At 42.2% G+C, this 23,009-nt stretch overlaps 1 protein-coding gene across 1 annotated transcript in view; it reads right to left on the bottom strand.

The window, feature by feature from the left end:
- The window catches only part of LMTK2 (lemur tyrosine kinase 2), a 70,685-nt gene that overhangs the window by 29,698 nt on the left and 17,978 nt on the right, over positions 1-23,009 (bottom strand). Inside the window, exons 3-7 of the mRNA XM_006031471.3 lie at positions 15,287-15,411; positions 14,067-14,211; positions 10,930-11,003; positions 10,253-10,371; positions 9,192-9,279 (exon numbers count right to left, since the gene is read on the bottom strand). Of these exons, the coding sequence (XP_006031533.1) occupies positions 9,192-9,279; positions 10,253-10,371; positions 10,930-11,003; positions 14,067-14,211; positions 15,287-15,411 (551 nt within the window). The remainder of the gene's footprint in view (positions 1-9,191; positions 9,280-10,252; positions 10,372-10,929; positions 11,004-14,066; positions 14,212-15,286; positions 15,412-23,009) is intronic.

Here is a 23,009-nt window from a genome sequence, read left to right as displayed (position 1 = left end):
GCCTTTCGGCTGCAGCTTGCCCCGGCTCTGGGGAGCTGCCGCCAGCCGGGATCCCAGGCTGCTCCCAGCAGTTAACTGGGATACTGCAAACCCTGCTGGGAGCAGCCCGGGCTCCGTCGCTGGCAGCAGCTACCCAGAGCTGGGGCTGGCTGCGGCGTGCCAAGCAAAATGGCCTCGCATGCCACGCTCAGCACTCATGCCAGGGGTTGCCGACCCCTGGTCTAAACTAATTGCAGCAATTTGTCAAGGTAAAATTTAATATGAAAAAAATCAAATTTTCTTTATGCCCTCCATCACTGTTTATGTGAATGTGGTGTTCTTTTGTTTTGGGTTTTTGGTTTTTTTTTACATTTAAGTCATTCCCAACTTGTGGTTTTGACATTCTGGGGTCACACATGCATACTTCTTCATTTATTAACTAATCAAGCATTAAAAAATTGCAAATTTTCTCCTATCAGTTTACAGTTAATTCTATAACAACGAAGAATTTCAATTTCAGTGAGTGCTTCTATTTCACACTGCTGCAACAATAGTGGAGTCTGCTGACAGTCTGAGAAACAGATCTCAGCATTTATCTACATTAAAAGGGGCGGGGGGACGACAAAAAAACAATCCTCACCTATTTTGAAACTCTACCAACAATAATCATTGTAGCTGCGTACAGGTATTTATTTCTAGCCATGACATTTTCCCCTTTCCCTTGGTCCTTGCATCATCCCGAGACTGCAGTAATCCTGGGCTGGGAAAGGTGTGGGGAATAACCACTGTTCCTGTCCTGTTACTGGAGGGACTGGAGCAGGAGGGTAAAGCCCTTTCTCGCCTGTCACATCGGGGACAAACAGTTGGTTGCTCCTCCCCCTCCCTCCACTCTCAGTCTACAGGTGGGGTGGGCAAAATAAGGCCTGTGGGCTAGATCCGGCCCACCAGGCCATTCTAACCAGCCCCCCAGGGCTTCTCCAAAAAATTAAAAATAAAAATATTACCAACCTGTGGCTGCTTCTCTGAAAGCTGGTGGGAGGCACAAGCTTTCAGAGGTCACATACCATTGGACGAGGCAGGCTCCGTGCCTCCACCTCAGTAGGGCTTCTGGCACTCCAGCTAGGAGCCCTATGTGGAAGCACGGAGTGCGATGGCATGCGACTGGACAGCTGGTGAGTGGAGGCAGTGCTGGGAGCCCCACATGGAGGCATGGAGCCAACCCAAACCAGCCCAGTGGCGCGCACTCCAGGCTGCGGTGCTGGGAGCCCCATGTGCTGCCACAGAGCCAACCTGGCCAGCCTGACATTGCATGGCTCACAGGAGGAGTGCTGGGAGCCACAAATGGCAGCATGGAGCCTTGCCCAGCCTGATGACGCGTGGACCAGGAGCCACGTGCCATCGGGCCAGACTGGCTCCATGCCACCGCGTGGGGCTCTTGGCACTGCAGCTGGGAGCATGTGCTGCTAGGACAGGCTGGCTTTGTGCCTCTGTGTGGGGCTCCTGGCACTGCACTGGAGTGCTGGAAGCCCCACATAGAAGCATGGAGCTAGCCTGGCTTGGTCCAATGATATGTGGCTCCCACCTGCAGTGCCACAAGCCCCACGGGCTGGCACAGAGCCAGCCCAGTCTGGTCCAAAGGCACGCACCAACAGGCAGGGACAGCTCCACACTGCCATGTGCAACTCCCAGGACTCAGCCGGAGTTGCATGCCACAGGGGGTAGGTTCTGCCTGCTCCAGGCCATGAGCACCCTGAGGGCCCACCGCCTGTTGCTGCATGTGCCATGGTGGGGAAGTGGGCATGTGTCAGGATCACCCACACCCACCCACAATGGTTTTAGACTCATCTTAAAAGATTTAGTGGAGAGGACAGAACTTTATGGGATACCCCAGAGATGCTTCCAAGGCAGAAGAACTCATCCCCTGAGTACCCTGAAAGGCACTGTACCCAAGAGTGTAAATCCCAGCCAATTTAGGTGTAGAACCCCACTGAAAGGCAGCTCTCTGTAGTTTCAGACATAACTTAAGTATGACTCATGAGAAGTCCCTAGCCATTACCAATTTTTCTTACAATACCTTATAATTACAAATGGTGCAAAGTAGTTGAACAATCACACATTTGTCTGTTGTAATTCTGCATGACTACTACAGGTGTTCTTTTTCAAAGAACAAATCCTCATGACAATTTTATGCGAGTCTGTGGAAAGCTATTAAGTCATATATTGCTTACTTGATGTTCTCTCTCTCCTCTGCCACACTCCCACATCAAGCCTTTAGACATAATACATTAAGAACTTGTCCATTACTTCTCCTCAATGGAAGAAATTGCTTTAGTTTCCATAGAAATGTTGTTTGCAACTGGGATGGAGTATGATCCTCAGACTATTAATGTATGGCCTGCCATACGAAACAGTTTGAGAAACCCATATTAAAGACAGTTTTTAGAATGAATGAGCCTATTAGCTAGACCAAAGTTTCTGAAGTTGTCTTAAGACATGTTTAGCATCTAGCTTATATAGTTACACTGACCAAGGATATATAGCAGTCTGGCAAATTTTGGTTTGCAATAGATTTTGCAAAAATATTTATTGGTAAAAAGTTGTTTTTTCTTTACTGCACACATTTTTCCTAGTCTGGAAGACACAAGTGTCAAGTGACAGTAGCTAGGAAATAAAAGACAATAAAAAAATACCTATCAGCACCTTCCCAAATGTCTAAGCTGTAGAGTATTGTAGGCAAATGCAGAACACTTCAAATAACTGTAGACTGCTGACTTCATCTATGCATGAAACACTAGGGCTCCTGGCAAGAATTCCTACAGAAGCAGAATGATAAGTTGTTTCAACCTCGCAATACAAATACTACATCCACTTTAGAATAAGTTTCCTTTACTCATAATTTATGTCATTCTATCAGAGAATTCGCTGTGCTGACAAAAGATTGGCTGCACAGAACTACATAATATATTAAACTTAATAAGCCAGCTACCACTATTTATAACTTGGCATACTCCTATGATAGTAAATGTTACACCCTTAATGTAACTGTAGATTAGAAGACTGCACTAAAAATATCATGTAAACTACTACAGGATAATTTAAGAGAGTGCATGTTAAGCACATCACCTAGACTAACCATTTTAAAGAAACATTACCCACTTTATATTACCAAGTCAAATGCTAGAATGCAATTTCTCTATCCAGCCACACCTGTGCAGTTCACAGGATTTTATATCCCTCTCTTAATGTTCATCTCTGTAAAGAGGAGTGAAGTAAATTGATGACCAATGACTTAAGTGTACCACAGATAAACTAGCTCAGAAACCAGAAGCAGTCTAGCTTTAGCAACATGGAGCTCCACATAGGCTAGTTTACCAGCTTTTAGGGTAGAGTTAGCCTATACATAGCTCTATGCTGCTGTAGCTAGATTGTTTTTGGTACTCAGGCTAGCTAACGTGAAAATAGCTCAGGTATTTCCACATTAGGCTTCAGTCTGCAATGCAGAGGTACCCAATTACAGCTTCTGTAACAAACTGGTCTGTTCCTTTAAGAGCCAGTGGGTGCGTCTACACATGCAAATACTCTATGGTGGGTTTATTCTAGAGTAATTTACCCTAGACTAGTAAACCCACCCTGGGCAGGCATCTACATATGCAGGGAAGCAGGAGTAGATTTGCTGCTCATGGCAGCAGTCTGCTCCTGCCCCTGCCGGCCTTGCTCTACCCCCCTGCAGCAGCCAGAGGGAGCTCTATGCTTCTCCTGAGTGCTAGCCCAGGGGCTGGCAAGGAGCACAAGGCCAGGAGACAGCTGTTTCCTGGCTGGGGCTAGGACATTGCTCCCTGTCCCCAGGAGCTGCCTGCTGCCGGGGCGGGCTCTGCCGCCAGAGCCCAAGGAAGGGACAATTTCCCCCTGCCCTGGCAGTGGGAGGAGCTCTTGGTCCTGGCTCCCCAACTGGAGGCAGGGGGCTTGGAAACAGCTGAAGGGTTGGAGCAGGTCCCAGGCCCCTGCACCAATCCACCAGTGGGGCATCTAGCAGTGAGCTAGCTAGGGAATCCCTGCCCCAGCCAGGGGCTCACTGCTAGCTGCTCCACCGGCAGATCGGGGCAGGGGGCTGGGAGCCGCCCCTCCCCCGCAGCTCTTTCCACTCCACGCACCTCAATCATGCGATCAGTGCATGGCGCTGGGACCAACCTCTGACCGGGACAATTCCCAGCCAGCCCTGGGCTGCATGGGTAAGTCTGCACATACAGTCCAGAGCTGGCTAGGGACTGCCTAAAATGGGACAGTCCCCAGCCACGCACATGCAGACTTTCCTGCACAGCCCACAGCTGGCCAGGAACTGTCCTGGTCAGGGGCAGGTCCCAGCCAGCTCCAGGCTGGGGGAAACACTCCCCATTCAGGGAGCTCCCAGCCCTGCTCCACAACTGCTGAGCAGGGGCTGGGAATAAGACGACATTGTCCCCACCCAGGCTCCAGTGACGGAGCCTGCCCCAGCAGCAGGCATTTCCTGGAGGCAAGTACTAATTTCCCTCCCCCTGCTTCCTGGAAGCAAATTTGCTCCCAGTCAGCTGTCTACACATGCTGTACTGCTCAGTAATTACTCCTGAGTAAATCTACTTGTATTTAAAGGTAGCAAACTTACTCAAGATTAAATTATTGTGCAGTAAGCATCTGCACGTGTTGACAATGGTGCTCACCATGCAGTAATTTATTCTAATCTCAAGTAAAGCACCTAGAGTAGACACATCCAACAAGTCAAAGAGACTTAGAGCTTGATGTAATCTTTTTTATGGTATATCTAGCTTTTGCAAACTATATCTAACTAAATACTTAAGGCAACTTGCAGATGCTGGGAGGGGTGTGGTATGTGTGTGTTAAGAGATGCTTGCAGAGCACAGCGTATGGGATGCGGAGGATTCCTGGAATGCCTCCCTAACACCAGCAGGATAATGTCTCCCTGACACTTGTAAGATAGCAAGAAGTTCAGAAAAAGGTCTCATTATAATGCTAAAAATCACACCCCTGGGCAGGGCAAAAGTATGTTAATGAAACATATATGTATGTAAATGAATTACATGGCTAAAACATAGGTATAGAGACATGCTCAGTAGAGAACGTCTTATGTCAGTGGCTTATAACCAATCACTGAGCGATACACTTGCAAACATATGTATAAAAGGTACTCAAAGATAAAAACCGGTGGTGCTTGCTTTGCAAATGATTGCCAAGCACCCCTCTCTGCGCAGACTGGAAACAATAAAGATTAAGTTGGATCCTCCACCCCTGTGTGTTCATTGGCAATAGCGCACCGGGCACGAACTCACACTGTCCGTTGGGACAACAAGCTCACACACTTTGCAGAACACACTTACAGTTCATAGAACTTTCAGCTGTAAGTTACTATGCACTTCTAGACAAGATGCTCATTTCAGATTGCATCCAAAAGCCTTACAGTCCCCTGCAGAGAGCTCTATTTCAATCCTTCCTTGCTAACAAATTCCCTAATCATGCATTATTTAACTCAGATTGCATTTGTCAGAGATTAACACAAGGATTTACATTCTGTTGATTTTAGTTTTATGCAGGTATTTCTGAAAATGCAACAAGATGAAGTTTATTTCATGATTATGTTGCTCTAAACAAAACAGCTGTCTACATTGCCTTGCACTGGACCAAGATGCATTGGCTCTAAATCCCACACTTCACAAGCACTATTGCAGAACTGAAGGAAGCTTGACCAGTAGAGCACGAAAGGCCCAGGTCCTCTGAAATTCCTCCATGCTCTCAGCAACAGCCAGCATAGGAGAAAATTCAGCATCTGCCAGCTTTCCCAATCTCCCCATTTATTTACCAGAAATCAAACTTGTACCTATCATGCCATTGACAGCAGCAGATATCAAAAACATTATCCAAACTTGAGTCCTCTTTGGGCTGTATCCTCTCCAACCACAGTACTCCCAACCTTGCTGCCCCTCCTTTTACCCACTTTCACTGTCATCTCTATCACTCCTTCCTTCCTTATGCCAACATTACTGATCTCTTTTACAATCTTCCTCTCTGAACCACCCACCTATACAAAAAAAGAAAAAATATCAAGCAAGGAACATGTGCAGTACCATTAGCTTAACTCATGTTTTTGCTTTTAACTTTACCTCCTCCTCCATCTTAGACTGTCTGTGCTTAAAACTGAACTCTTTAAGCATCTATGATGCTCTCTTTGTCCATCAAGCACCAAATACACTTGTGCATTTAATAAATGAAGTATCTGAATAGAAAGATTCATCCCCTACACATCAAATTCAGGGAGAAAGACAAATATTGTTACATTTTCTGAATTTCAACAATTCTGTCTGGAAAAAATAAAGTTTGCAGCAAAAACATTTATTTCCCATGCCAGTAAGATTATCTAATTGCATTCAAAATTATGAAAGCTATTTCTTTTGCTGTCAAACTTAAAGATCTATTAAAGTAAAATGTATTTTGCTCTCCTAAGTAAAATCCTTTTCTGGATTACTCTGCAGGATCATGACAACTTCTGGCATTAACTGTTATATGTCAAATCAAATGAGTATGAAAATATAATTCTGCATTAAGGCAAGTAGGGCAATCTTTACATTTGGAGACTGAGTAATTTTAAAGTAGCATTACATTATTTAGCTACTTGAAAATATAGCAGAAGTCCTGGTTAAGTGATTAGATTTTATCTATTAACATAAGAAATGTAAAATACTACTTTTTCCAACGTTTTAAAGCTTGAGAGGCAGGGCTACGTGAATGGAAACTACTGGATTTCAACACTTTGAAAAACTAAGCTACCCAAGTAGATTCTTAATATTAGGGACAAACTTCTGAAAATCCTGGCCCAGCAAGATAATTCATTTTGATTAGTACTTAAAGAATCTCACTATGAAAAAGCTCAAGTCATTTTCCTATGAAAAGGTGACTGACAGAACCTCTCTCATTTAATTGAACACATTAAAACTTAAGCAGTGAAGCAGTGATTCACACTAGTCACTTGCATCTAAAGGTTAACTGATGTTTTCTATTAGAAAACTAAAAAGTTCACACTTGTATTCTAATCTAAACTACTTCAGTTTGACTGTAAGCACACATGTGCCCTGCCCCACAAAGGAAAACTTTCAGGGAAATAAGTCTGTAATGATGACTGGTTAAAAAAATTAAATAAAATAAATGAATGAATAAAATAAATAATCTAAGAGGTTTCTTTCTGGAAGATTTGTTTTGCATCAGCTACATACAACTATAAGCTCACTTCAGTCTTCAGAAATTTTGGAAACAAACTATGCTTTAAGTAACCTTTCAAGGCAGTCCTTTAAAACTAGCTGTACTGCTAGTCTTTAAATTTATTCAGCTATGTATTTTTTCCAAATATTGTGTTATATAAAATAGAAAACCACCTACAGTTAAGATCACTTGACACTTTCAAGTATAAACACCCTGTTTTCTGTTTTATTTTTGCCAGATTTTAATTGAGAGCTAAATTTTTCCATCCTGAGGCATCTGCTTCAGGAGGAATTCTCTGGAAAGTTTTAGCTTAAGCAATTCAGTCATTTCCAAAATCAGGTTTTAAGAAAAATGTTTTTTCCCCTGTGTTTAAAAGCATTTACCACTATTTGGTTTAAACCTCTAGATCCACTACAGCAGGGGTGTCAAACTTCTGGTTCACTGAGCCATATGATCTGGTCTATGGGTCTCAAGACAGATCCCATGTGCTGCATGAGGCATGTGCTTGGCCCCAGCACCACACATGCTCCACGCAGCACAGGGGGTTGGGTTTGGGGCCCTTACTGAATGTGACATCCATGCCGGATAGGCTGAGCACACTGGCTCCAGGGCTGGGCTGGTTGGGTCACACTGAAGTCAGCACACAAGGCTGATCTGGCATGGTGCCGCACACAGCAAACACCCTGTGCTAGCCCATAGCAGCACAGTTGCAAAGTTGTTAAACGGCAGTACCCTAGTATAAGTTATTTTTTGTAATCTTAAAAAAAACAACTATCTAGTGAACCAAATTATTACCCTGTGAAAAATCTCATTTCACAGGTGTTCAACAATTGATTCTGGTAGCTAAATTCTTTAAAGCAGGACCATGAAGCACAGAAAATCTCCTTGCAGTTCCTATGAAAGAAACAGATGGTACATACACTACCTTACCAGAGACTGAGTATGCACTAACAGAGCTTATAAGGGCTGAGCTGGATTTTTCACGTAATTGCCGTTTCCAGTTCCTCTGGGCTGTTGCGGCACCAAATGCACAAAATCATCTTTCCTGTGGTCTCAATATATCTATTACTGTCTAAACAGTATGGAGGAGAAAGACGGCACTAGAGAAAGGGAGATTTATAGGGTTGAAGATGGGATAGAAGCAGGAACAAAGGCCTGTAGAAGACAACAATAGAACAGGGGAAGAAGCAAAGTGGAATATACAGAAGGTGAACAGAAGGATCTAACTATTAGAGAACATGTCCCTACAGACCCTAGAATTAATCCCAGTGTTCCTGGTCCCAACATTTCTTTGCAGTCTAACAAAAAGCTGTGAACCACCTGATGAAAAAGCCAAACATCTCCACCTGCTTCTAGTGGCACATCCACATAGAAGATAACAGCCTCTTACTGCTAACAATTACTTTAATTCCATAATGGAATTTCTAGAATAGGGTTCTGTTTATTTGTGCTTTCAACGATAATATTTCTAATAAAACACTAACTAAGCTTACAAGTTCTGAAGACCTGCAAAAGTCAGGAAATACAAAATAAAAGTTGCCCGAACAACCTTAACATGGCTCTCTCTAGCATACGCGTTATGGCACATTCTTTATTCCACAACAAGGTATTCCCCGCAAGCCCATACCACATTCCATATACAGAACTTTGTCATATACTAATAACTGTTGTACAAAATGATAAATTATTTTCCTCTTCAGAAAGTCCCAAAGGGGGCAAATGTTGAAATTTCAAAAGTTATAATAAAAAACAAGTAAATAAAATCATTTTCCTGGATTGCTGTATTGTTTTCAGCAAAAGTTTCCTCTCTAAAAATACCTATGTGAATATTTAAGACATATTTCCAAAATAGACACATTGTCTCGCCAACCAAGTTAAAAATACAATTTTTAGTAAGTACACTAGCAAAAAATATTCTTTTCTGAATGTAAGCTATTAATTTTACTATTTTCACTATTAAGCCTACTTACCAAGTCACAGAACTCAAACACCAAGAGATAAGGGACAGCTTCTACACACTGCCCAATGCACTGGACAACATTTGGATGGTGAAGAATACTATAATGAAAAAAACACCAAGTATTATTTTAAGTCAGGACAACTGCTACATACATCAACAGATAAGAACAGGGGTGGCCAACCTGTAACATGCCACAAGTGGCACAGGCAGCCTCTGTATGGCAAGTGGCTGATTGGGGAGGGGACATGCATCATAACAGCAGACAAGGCAGAGAGCACAAAGCAGAGCATCAGATCAAGAAGAATACAGCAGGAAACAGAAAACAGAGCAGCAGATTGCACAAGGGAAGGGAATTTGGAGTGGTACTGGGAAAGGGCATGGAGCTAATTTGCAATATCCTGAAAAGGTCTGCATATTAAAACACCATATGTGAAATATTGCCTACAAATAATTTTATCACAACTCATGGCATTGTGTTTCTCTAAGCCCCATCTCCTGGAAGCCAGTAACTACATGAAAAAATCTCAGCATTCAATTTAGAAAGGTAAATTCCTAGCCCTCCTAACTGGGAGAAAATTTGATAATGCAAGCCAAGTGTATTCAACAACAGCATTCAATATTCGAACACTTATATCACTCTTGTATACTGCTTTGAGAGTTTGGATGTCAACAGTGGACATTCTGAACATCTACAGCAGTATATGTTGTAAGATACGTTTCCTGCTTTCTCAGGACACAAAAATCAGTACTGTCAATTATCTCTGTATTCCTGCCAGAACTGCAAATACATTTTTGAGGCACCCTATAGTTAAAAAAAAACAAACAAAAAACAACCAAATGCCTTGGAAGGAGGGAGACTTGGGAGGACTGATTTAATTTTTGATCATGTAGGACTAGATTTAAAATATATATTATTTTTATTTCTCAAAGTTCCAGGAATTAATTTAAATTATCATCCTGATAAAGAGGTAAATATTACGAAAGAGAAACAGTACAGTTTTCCACAGTTATATATAGTCTTAGTAGCATACACTATAATTGCAAATTACTCAGTTATGGGATGATACTTACTAATAAGCCTCTCCATTTCTTAAAAACTGTTCTTGCTCCTTGGAACCCGCACTTGCCTTTAATTCCTTCACTATTACTCTTGCTACACTAGTTCCTGTGTAGATCTCCCCAAGCAGAACCTGGAAAAAAAGAAAGAAAGAAAAATGTTCTATAATAAAGAGTGAATCACAGATAAAAATAAAGCATCTCAATTACAACAAAGAAAAACAGGAACATAAGCATGTGACAAAATGTTTTATGGATTTTTACTTTTTGGCAAACAAATCAACGCTTTAATAATTATGCTTCCACTGCTAAGAAATTGAGTATTCTGACTAGCAACATTAGTCTTCCATTATTTAAAAATACATAAACTCTATAAGATACAAAATTTGAGTTCCAATACTTAATTTTTTTTCAGAAGATGCTAAAATTGAACAATTTATGAGCTCTGCTAAACTGAAATTAGTGACTATTTAAGTGATAAGTTCTGTTAAACAGCACTGTAATTACATTAAAATAGTAATCAGATCTAACAAAGTGCAAGCCACAGCAATATAAATTTAATCTCAGTTGAAAATGTCCTTGTTGTGTTACTACTTTAAAACAGCATGATTTTACAGAACATGCAGGTCTTTACTTAAATCAGAAATTAAATCCGAATTGCAGAACTACAATAATAAAGGAGATCTTTTCACCTTTCCAAACCAGCCATTTCCAATTTCTTGGATATAGTTTAGACTCTGTCGTGCAACTTGAGACTTTGATCCCTCTGTTATACACACACACAAAAAAAGAGAAACACAACACACATCAAGACATTGAAATAGCTAAAATTAGCTATTACAACTGAAAAAAATTCAAGATCCTACAATTATTTTTAATCCTAACAATACCATCAATAATTACAGTATTTTACAGCAATGCAAAGCACACATATACTGGCAAACATACAATGGAAGTATTAAGTTCAACAAAGAAAACCTTGTAACAAAACAAAAAAGGAAGTCCAGGGGGACACTACTTTAGTTTAGACTTCTAAATAGACTGGATTAGACACAGATCTTAAATCTGAAACACCTGTACATCATAATAATAAATGTTATGAATGACATGTAAACCTTTTTTTTTTTTAAAACATATTCAAACACAGTGCACATGAAAAGGTCACAACTCGTTGAATTTGCCTTTTCCTGCTTCCAGCACATACATTTATATTACAAAGTATAGTAAAATATATTTAAACATCTAGGTGCACAGCCTATCACAGCAGATTCACGACTTCCACAACCCCTGACTCTGACGGAGGACTTGGTGTCTGCAGTACAGAATGGTGGTCTATTCAGTTTTAAAAGGTATGCTCACTAAGAATGGGGAAGGACACCTCAGGAGAAAATAATCAACTGCAAAAATCTATATTTCTAAAGATGTTTTCAATTTTTAAGGTTGAAAAAACACTTTTCATACCTGGAAATTTAACAGCTACTGCTAGTCTCCTAATACTGGAGATATCACCAATGCATCTACTACTAAGATTTCCCAGCTGCAGAAGAATATTGAATTAAATAGTCTTGTCAGTAAGGGTGCGCCAATAAAGATTTTCTTGACTGATACCAACAGCCGATTACTAAGCAGCCATATCAGCCAATACACCAATCTGATAATCAATTTACAGGAATGCAGTTGGGCAGCGTGGAGAGCAGCGCCCCGCAGGTAAGTCTGTGGAGGGATAGGAGCAGATCAAGACCCCCCCCACAGTGAGGGAGGGAGTGGGGCAGGAGCCGAGGCTGGGGGTGCTGCCCAGATAGGGCAGTGAATGGGACATGGGGCTGGGGTGAGGAGTGGGACAAGAAGAAGAAATAACAGGTGGAATACAGCTAAAAATAGGTCTCATTAAATGCTGTACAACAGATATTATTCATTGATAATCAGTAAGTTGCACTAAATATGCTTAGTATTTTCTCTGTTTCTTGTTCACTCGCTGTAGTAATATTTTTAAAGCTGTATTCTGGAAGTTATTAAATATAGCATACAGACAGCTACTTATCCTTTTAAGTTTTAACTTCTTAAAGTTGTGTGAATTTGTGAGGATGGCAGCATAAGAATTTCATGTTTCTTACTAGGCTTAACCTAGTCAGATCAGTAGTGAGTGGCTATCTTTTTCAAGCACTGGACCCCTTAACCCAGCTGCAGAAGTTTGCTTGTTGTACAGATGTGAAGGAAATTGACCGTCAGACTTCAGTACATCCCAGGAATTGCATCACCAGATCCTGACAAATTGAGATGGGGAACCATTGATCCATTGCATAGATGGTTATCCCAGCCTTCGTTCAACAGGCAGATTCCAGACATGATACATTAGGACAGCTCCCATGGAACTGTTTTGATTCATCACGTCTCAGCTAAAAGATTCTCTAATCTGAGTCACAGTAAGATGAAAAAATTATATCATGCAAAAAGGCCTGCAATACATGGAGATAATACATGAAAACAAAAGGCCTTAATGACATACCACAACTTTTTTTTTTTTCTTATGAAGAACTTATTGTGCTCATGCAAAATAACCTGATGTTCCTAGACAGTTTCTGAATCATTTCTACTCCACACAAAATGTACAAGTGTCTACTCTGTTGTTGAACTGATGACCTGCAAAAGTTGTATAAAAGGCCTTTTTGATTGATTCATGTAAAAATATCTGAAATCACTAATATCTACAATTTGCATTTAACTCTAAGGTGGTCAACCATTTAAAAAGCACATGCTAGCCAACATGTTAAGTGCTTAGCAAAAGAAAGCTGTTGTGATGTGATTAAATATTCTATAACCAGAGAATTTTAATAAAGTAACTGGTAACCTGAGTAAGACCATATTAATAAATAGCATAGGTATAAAATTGCACAGCAAACTGCATATACAAATACAGGCACATTAAAGTATAAGGGGCCATTTACTCAATGGTTTTCTTTAAAAAAAAAATTCTAATTACCAAGTTCTTTGGTTCTCCTATATAAACACTTGCATTTGACCAAATGTATAAGAGATTATTCTGTGTTCAGAGTTATATGCATCTGAAATCAATAATTCCATATTACAGACTAAATATGCAATTTATATAACATTTGAGATGTTTTAATTAAATTAAGGTACTTACTTTCTTTTATAGTTTCTGCTTTCTAACACACACTTTAAAAAATAATTCTCATCCCATTGGGGCAGGGGAAAAATCAGGCTGATACCATCTCATATCAGTATCACATGTTTGTAGCAAGGGAAGTTTACAATGAGGATAACAATGTTGTAAAAAACATGGGTTCAGCTCAAATTTCAGGCCCTAAAAAAATTCCCTAAGCATGAGGCACATTCTTCCTTCGACATAAAAATAACAGCCAAAGTCCTATTAATTTCATTGGAAGAAGATATAGCTCCAAGGGACAGAACAATTAAAACAAATGCTGTATCAGTCCAAATTAAATCTAGCAGCATGCATTCACTTTTCCACTCATACTAGTAAAATATTTGCTATAGAGCATAATTTTCTGAATTATGTGATTATGAAAGCACCTTTTTGAAACCCAGTGTTTCAGAACATTTGGGGAAAAGGAAGTGAGAATACATTTAATCTACTATCAAAAATAAGTTTTCTAATTTCATAAAGCTGTGCTGCAATAAAGGCCCTTATTTACAAAGAAATATTTGCATGCAGTTTATCTAAACAGAGGAGCAATATCCAAAGTATTCAGTTATATCTCGATTAAACTGTAATTTCATATACTAGAAAGCAACCTTAATAGCTTTGGTCATCTTTGTTCTCATATTCAAAGTAGTCTCCCATTACCTGGAAGAGGCTGAAACTGGGACGGAGCTGGTAAAACAATATTCGGAACTGAAAGAGTGAAAACCTCTGCAGGAGATTGAACAGATGGGGTATCTTCTGCTGGGGGCGTAAAATCAATTTCATCATCAAAATTATCTTCAAATTCCTGCAAGGGCAAAGATACTTATATAAAACAAAATGCAAGGAATCTTACTTTCTAAACCAGAAGGCCAAAGTATTACTTCTACACCTTTCAGAGCTGAACACAAACTTGACTACCTTAATCCCAGGTGTCAAACACCTCATACTGTCTCTACTGTGGTATAATATAACTTGAGAAGTCTTGGTTTGTTTGGTTTTTTTAAGTTAAATTAATCTAATGTCTCTAAGAAAAAGATAAGGTATCGTGTTAATATTAAAACGCACTTCATTTAAAAAAGACAGGCTTTCCCGAAAGGACCAGTATTTCCAAAAACAAACAGTAGCAATAACTCTACTTTCCCATTCTTTACTTTTAATATAAGCTGTGTTACAAGGTTGAAGTATTTCTTGTTTGATGAGCAAAAATTACGTATCATTCAATAAGATACTGCCCTTGTAATAATGATTGGGCTAAATTCTCAGAGTAGTTGAGTTTTGTTTGCAATGATAAAGTGATTCGAAGCTTTCAGAAGTTAAAGTGAGTTGTATTTGAATACTTACCAGAATTTCTCCACTAGATAAGAGTTGTGCTATTGTTGACCTATGTAACCTTCGAACTGCTTACTGATTTAACCTACCTTAAATCCTGTTATTACTTAAAATACCAATTAAAGAAACCCCAAGTGGGCAATATGGAAAAACCTTGATTTTATCGACATTTTTGAAAAGTTAAATAAAAAGTAAGATTACTAGCAAAGATACTTTATTAAGTTAAAATACCTTGCTAAAATGTACACACTGGACTAAGCTGACCCCAGCTGACTTTCCTGCCTTTTGGACAGGGGACTTCACCCAATGATCTCGCAAGGTCCCTTCCAGCCCTAATGTCTATGAAATCTATGTTCTGTACTTATTCTCAGTCAATGGTGCTCCCTAGCAGGTCAATGTAGAAGTTGTTTGTTTCAGGAAAGAAAATAGTGATAAGAAAACTTTCTTAAAACACTACCACCATGGAAAGATTCTCTGAATCATTTATGTGAGTTGCATTATGATGTAATCCACAAGATTATCTCTGAACCATTTTAAAATTCAGTGCTTACCTTGAAGTCTATCTCTGGATCTTTACAACAGGATACACAGTTCACAAGCAGTATTACCAGTACTACTAAAGTACATGCGGACAAAATCACAAAAGAGGAGGAAACTTCAGTTGCAACTGCTTCCCCTAGAAATTAATACAGGGGGTGTTAATCTTTTGAGCATTGTAAAGGTTTTCAAAAATACACAATGCCAACAACTATTTACTTTGTCAGACTGAGTTCGATCACCTTCACTGATGATTCCTAGTGATGGCCAAATTATTAAGCTTCAGTTGGGGAAACAGAGGAGATGCTGGCAATTACTTTAAGACGATGCTCACACATAGGAAGGGGCCAATATGATTAATTTCTATCAATGCTGGCAAATACGTAACAGAAAAGTACTGCAGTCAGAACTGAAAACCTGTCCTAACAGTATCACAACAAAATTCTCATCTGCAATCCTTCCTATTTTCAGAGATTTAAAACAACTTTGACAATTACATAAATAGATTCGCAATTCCTCTCCAGCAGAAATATTAATAAAAATATCTAAAAATACTGCCTGGAGTGGAGTTAGATTATCATTACTTGCAGAACCACAGATGTGCATGGTATTTTACCAAATAAAATAATTAATTCCTTGCCAGAAGAGCTCAGTTAAGATGAGAACAAGTTAAGATGCCAACACAATAACCAGGAGTGGGAATGGAAGCAGACATGTTTGTGTGGTTAGTTGGGAGACCAAGGTATACATCTTAAAAATGAGTTTCTATTTTTTTTAATTAAATATGAACATAGATATTACATATATACTCAAACTAGTTCACAAGACTTATTAAGGAGTAACCTTGTGAATGTACCACCAAGTCCGCAGCCACGTGGGAAGCAAAGGACAGCAGTAATGCTGAAAATGATTAAGTAAAAGAAGCAGGAAAAACTAAATGCAGGAGTCAGCGGCCTATAGCCTGCAGGCTGGATTTGGCCCATGGCAGCATGGAGGATTGGCCTGGCACATCACCCCTCTCCACCCTGTGCCATACCACTGATTTGCTCTGAAGGCCTGCTGTTTTCTCCTCCAGTGGCAGGTGCTGTTTACTGTCATTTCTGTTACTGCTTAATGCCAAATTCACTCCTTCCCACTGCTCTTAGGGCAGAGATTATCAGTGCACAAGGGAGCAGTGGTCTGCTACTCTAAAAGGTTGCTGACCCCAACTTAAGATGTTTACTTTGCAACTCGTGTAAGGTAGAAACACTCAAGTTAGTTAGTTAGTTTTAAACCAGTTAAGGGTATGGCTACTAGGAGTGTGTGAAATAGGCAGTATTCGATTTGGATTAGGCCTGAATCGGGGACACTGATTTGATTAGTTGATTCAGATCACTGTCCCAATTCAATTTGGCCACATCCGAATCTGAAGATTTGATGCCAATTCGGAGAATCAGCGATTTGTTCAAAGACACAGTTTTAAATGTTTTTTCTACATACCTCAAAGTACCAGGCACAGCTCGTCAATGCTGCAATGGTGGGATGGAGGGAGCATCCCACAGGAGTGTGGAGGCCCCCCCCCGCCATGTGCTCAGCGGCCAACCCGGGAGTGGACCAGACGTACTTCTGGAAGTCGACCGGAAGTACTTCCAGTCCACTTCCAGGTCCATCACTAAGCGCATGGGGACCTCCCCCACCCCCTACCCCTCCAGCTCAGCGATCCGCCGCGGGGGGACCCTGGGTGCCCCCCCAGACCCAGGAGGCACCAGTTACCGAGCTGGAGGGGGGAGGGTGCCCTGCATGTTCCCTGGCAGACCTGGAAGTGCTTCTGGTCCACTTCTAGAAGTGTACTAAGGACCCCCACCCCGGGACGCTGCACCCGCCCCACCATCTCAACACTCGGGAGCCGCCTGGTACCTTGAGGTATGTAGAAAAAATATTTAAAGCTGTGTCTATGTCTGAATCATCAAATGTTTCCAAATCAATTTGGAGGGTTCCGATTCGATTCAGAGATTAAAGGGTCTCCCAATTCAATTCGGATGCCGACTCGAACCAGCGACCACAGCTTCGCACAGCCCTAATGGCTACACAAAAAAAGTCAGTGAAAGGTAAGGTAGGGCATGAACTTGCATGCTAGCTGCTCCATGGTAATAGCCTATGTGTATGCTCTTATGCTGCAGTAACTTGCTCCTCAAGCTCTCTCATGTACCGGGGGCTCAGAGTGCACACGCGAATGGATAATTACTCTAGAGCAGAGCTTTCCAAACTGTGTGCCGCGACACATTAGTGTGTCGGCGGCAGTGTGTAGGTGTGTCGCGCGAAATGCAGAAAATTCTGCGGAAGGGCATCGCGGAGCTCCCTTACTGGCGTCTGCTTCCCTTGGCCCCTCCCCCGGAACTGAATTACTGTGTCGCGAAATGATGCATGTCTAAAAAGTGTGTCACCAACATGAAAAGTTTGGAAAGTTCTGCTCTAGAGCAACCAAGACTCTAAACCAGGGGTTGGGCAATCATTTTGGCTGTAGGGCCACTTAATGAGTTTTGGTGAGCTTTTGAGGGCCGCATGGGTAGCCCCGCCCCATGACAGTTGCCCCACCCCCTGGTTGCCATCTTGGGACCAGAAGTCCCACCCCTAATCCCTGACTTTTGCCACCGGAAGTCCCTCCCCTTGCCCCCCAGAATACTCCATCTTAGAACCAGAAAAAAAAAAACCCATACACTAAAAGTCAAATGCCTCCTATAACATATTTAAATTTTATTACAAAAAATATTGTCGTCATGATTTCTGTTTGCATAGTGTATTGCATATTAACTCAAAAATAAATTCTTAGTCTTGTATATTATGTAGGGGTTATGCGTTTGCAGGGGGGGTGTCCGTGTGGTGGGGTATGGGGGTTTGCATGTGTATGGTGAGGGGGTTGTGAGGGGAGTATAGGGTGTATTGGGGGGTTGTGCATATGTGGAGGGTTGGGTGCATATGTGGGGGCAGGGTGTGGGTGTGTGGTATTTGTGGGGTGAGGGGACCCCTCCCCACACTCCCGGCGTGGCACAGCAGCAGCTGGGGAAGCTTAGGGTGCTCATGCCCAGCAGGGTACGGTTCTGGCCAGCGCTGCACATTGTGACAAGGGGCACAGCCCCTGTCAGTCCGTCTCTATCAGTGGCACTCCCCACCGTGCATGCGCAGCACCTGCACAGCACGGGAGGGAAGCCCCACACACAGGAGCCGGCTGCCTTCACCGCTCCCTGCCATGCAGGTCCAGGGGCAGGAAAGGCAGCTATCTCCAGTGTGTGGGGCTTCCTTCCTGTGCCATGCGAGTATGGGGGCTGCACGCACGTGGCAGGGAGCACCAGCGATAAAGACTGCCCAGCAGCGGGGGCTGTGCACCTCACCACAATGTGCAGCACTGGCTGGAGTGGTGCCCCACCAGGCACTAGCACCTGTGCCAGGCACAAGTGCTCTGAGCACCCCCACCTGCTGTTGCTGCACTGCCACCACCTGCTGAGGCTGCACACTATGGGAGGAGTGAGGGAGGGTCCCCACACCCCTCCACCCTCTCTCACACCCACACACTGCCCACCCAAGCTCTACGCTGCCATCACCTTCTTAGGCATGGGCTCCGCAATGCTGCCAGCCCCAGCCCCACACGCCAGCCCAGCTGCAGCTTCGCCCCCATCCCCCAGCACTTCCCTACCTGCTGCCCAGAGTGAACAGGACACTGGGGAAGATAAGCAAGTCCCTGGCGGTAGCAGCAGCCCTGCCTGGATGCTGCCTGCTGGCCAGGCTGGACCCTTCCGCCAACAAGGGTGGGAGCAAGGTGCAATAGGGTATGTTTGGGGCATATGTATACATGGGCGCCTCACTCCCACCCTCATGGGTGGAAGGGCTGGGTGGGCTACAATTCATTGGTGGGCACCAAGGCACTGGATGAAAATGCCTGGTGGGCTAGAACCAGCCTGCAGGCCATATTTTGCCCACCCCTACTTTAAACTGACACCATAACTTGCCTTGTGGTAGCTTGTTTGTGTAACCATACCTTAACATGGACACTGCATTGCCACAGCAAGGTGAACCACACTGTAGTGGGAAATGGGTCATCTCAGCTTCTTGAGCTGCCTGCACCAACCTCCACAGTGCTTTGGCTACTCTGCTGGCAATGTCTTAGCTAGCTAATTTAAAACTGGATGGGGAGCATCATTTTATTCTGAGACTATTTAATATAATGCTTAATAAATTGAGGTTCCTAGTACCACCATCGTACAAATATATTCTTGAGACACCAGCTATTACATGATTGACCAAAATCCTTATTGAGGGTCAACCATTTGTTACAAGGAAACACTTTCACATGTAGCTCTTAGAGTTAAAAATTGTAACACAGAAAGAATATTTTCAGTGTTTCATCATAACCCAGTATTTTGCCTTGGTCCACAAAACGTAAGAATGAAACAGAAAAATGTTTACTTATGCCTACAGATTTTAAAGTTAATTCACTTGACAACTCAAAATAATTTCTTCCAAAAATCATAGATGTGTTTTAGGAAGACCAAACATTTTCTAGACATTAACAGCTTATGAAATATTATTTATGTAGCAATTATAAGAACTGTTGAGAAGTTAAAAGACTTCTAGTTGGCACGATGCTTTATGTCTTCATAATGTTTCTAGCATGCTAATCTAATTAGATAATATGCACACTGCAAATTAATTATTGCCCATTACTTAGGCACAAACCTAGAACTCTTACTCAACTACTGCCTTTTTGTCAGTTATGAAGCCATGAGAAGAACTCCCTCATATAGCAAGTTAATTATATGCATTGAAATAGTCATCTACATAATATCTGCATATACTTTATTTTGCAATAGTCAGGACGTATACCAGCAATTCAGTCAATCTTTCTTGCTTTCCTGAATCAAATGTCCCTAATAAAAATGTATGTGGCACATGAAGTTACCCTCACCCTCATAACTCAGCCTTTTTTTTCTGATTTTGAAGAGCAACAATATCAAGCCTGAATTTATAGTCAAGTTTACAGACAACTACTATAGTGCTGCTCTGCCTTCTGGTCCCATGGCCCAGAGGAGTGGTTCAGGGCCAGTCCACAGGCCAGCCCCCAGTGCACTGTCAGTTTGCAGATGCAATCCAGTGCGCCTGCCCAGCTGCACACATCAGCTTGACTCCACATGCTAGACCTGATCACATGTTGGTCAAACTGTATGTTGTCATGATCTAGCACCCAGAGCCACACATCTAGCCTGTGGAACTTTCCATGGCTCCAGATATTTGGCAGGTACTCCCCAACTACCAAATTTCTAGATCCATGGGGAGCCCCAAGGACTGGATGACATGGCCTCAAAGGCCAGAGGTTGAACACCACTGCTCCAATACCTACATTTTGATAATCACTGTCTAGAGTGCATGTCATACTTTTATGCACATTTACTTTGTACCTTAGACCTTCCACCTGCTTTCTGTACACAAATCTATTTCCTCTGGGATGTTGGAAAGCTTTTCGTAGCTCATAAGTAATTGCCCTTTTTTTCTCTCTCTCTCTCACACACACGATTTACCTTTTTCCTGATAAAACAAGACTGAAAATGATGCTGCCGGATCAGATTCATGAGTCCGCTCAGATCAAAAGGTGAACAAAACGCTAGTTGAACTGGTAAGCTACCTCACCAGAACAGCACCAAGTGCACATAAATCCAGTCCTCCCTATGTTGAGAATAACCAATGAAAGAAAAATGGACCCAACCCACAAAGCCAAGGAGACTTCAAACATTTGGATGGCATGGAGTTTCATCCGTGCCCATGCCTCTGCTGGGGCCAGGCAGTAAGAAGCTACACTGCGTCATAGCCAAGGAGAAGCAATAAGATAAAAAAGCAGCAGTAGTGGCTAGGTTGGAACATTAGCTCATCTCAGACCTGACTTGGAAACATCGCTGACTATCGCTGTAGAGTATAAGCAGTTAGATGTTAAATCCACTTCAGCTGGAAGAATTATGGTTTAATGCAGGGTGGATTGACTGACTGATATAAAGTCTATTTAAATCAACAAGCCAAAAGCCTGATTTAACTCACTCATTTCTATTAACTTTCCCATTGTATTTTGGGTTTTTTTAAAGGCACATTTTCATTGGTTGCTATGACAACTAAAACATGTCGATTTACAACTAAATACAGTTTTTACTGTACATTTGCTATATGTTTCCACGCTACTCCTTAATCTGCTCCCTCTCCCTCCTCCATAAAACTCCTTCTTCCTGTGACAACGCACCACACTCTTCACCCACCCTCCTTCCACCCCTCCCAAAAACCAAAATCCTCCCACCTAACAACTGACTATTTCTGCTGTTGCAAACCCCTGGCCATGAGTGCTACAGTATTTTAGTTTAGAGAGACAAATAAAGCACCTGACAAGTCAGTGTCTGCATCTCTGTACATCTGCAAAAGGACTAAGAAAGGCAATTTAACTGAAGTACCCAGAACCGTTCAGAAGCAGAGGGTTGGTTAGTTACTGAACAGATGGTTGTTCTTCCATGAGCTGGAGAATAAGTCTCCACCATGGGTACAGCACCATTAACAGTCATAATTTGAGAGCTGGTGAATCCTTAAAGTCAAACTACCAAAATAGCGAAAGCCTCTGACTAAGCACCTGGGGTTCGTTACTTTCCAACATCAGCAGTAGACTCCTCTACAGGTGCAAAGAACATTTTCTTAATTTCAGTTTAATCAACTGGTTCAGTTCAGTGATTAATTCATTCAAAACTGAGTAACTGATTTAATGCTGCAAAAGCAGGAACACTTGCTTTCTTCCCCATTTATGATCCAACAATGAAAATGCAAGAGGATGAGATCTACTAATTGTAAAATTTTAGAAGACTTGGTGATTGGAAACAGAGTATATCTGTTCATTAGCTACAAATGCTTCCATTCTTAAATAATCAGTTACACAAAGTTTTATTGAACAACATGTTGTGTTTATTTTAAAAGTAATTCGAGCTTCCTTTCACTGGAGAAGTAAAAAAACCTAGTAAACAAATGCAACATTCCCACTTTATAACATAAGATATACACAATAATATACAATTATTCAAACCCTTAATCTTTTATTGCTTAAGTATCAAATTTAGTGTAAAGGCTATACTTTATCTTTGGCTACGTATAGACATTTGGGGTCATTAGGGGAAGGTTAAATTGATTGAAAATGCATGCCCAGTACCAGGTAAGCCAGGATAGGGGGAGGCTAGCTGGGGGATTGGGAGTCTAGCAGGCTGGAGGGGATCAGGGGCCCACCAGGGGATGGGGGGCCAGGCACGACCCTGGTGGGGTGGGAAGGCAGGTGCAACCCATAGGTGGGGTGGGGGGGGCAGGCATAACCTGCAAGGGATAAAGGGTGGGGTGGGGTCCATCCCCCACAGCAAACCTTCACCTCTATCCATCCCACCTCTCCCCCCACCAGGACTTATGTGCTTGGTTCTATCAGCAATGAACACTGATAAAAGCAGCTGTACCCAGAGCAGTTTGTGGGATGGGGATTGAGAGATGCTGGCTGAGGGGGCAGCGGGGGGGTAGGGGGGTGGCAAAAATTAGACAGTGCAGGGGAAGGGGAAGAGGGGGGAGTTAAAAGAGCAGCTCAGGGCTGCGGCCACTGGCTGGTAAGACTAGTGGAGGTGGGGAAAAGCAGGGGGAAGGAGCATGTGGCAGGGGGCAGATCAAGGCCCCCAGGGTGAGGGATGGAGCGGGGCTGGGGTGAGG

Source organism: Alligator sinensis, unplaced genomic scaffold, assembly GCF_000455745.1.
Source record: "Alligator sinensis unplaced genomic scaffold, ASM45574v1 scaffold990_1, whole genome shotgun sequence".
NCBI lineage: Eukaryota > Metazoa > Chordata > Crocodylia > Alligatoridae > Alligator > Alligator sinensis.
This window is presented reverse-complemented; position numbering and strand designations above follow the sequence as displayed.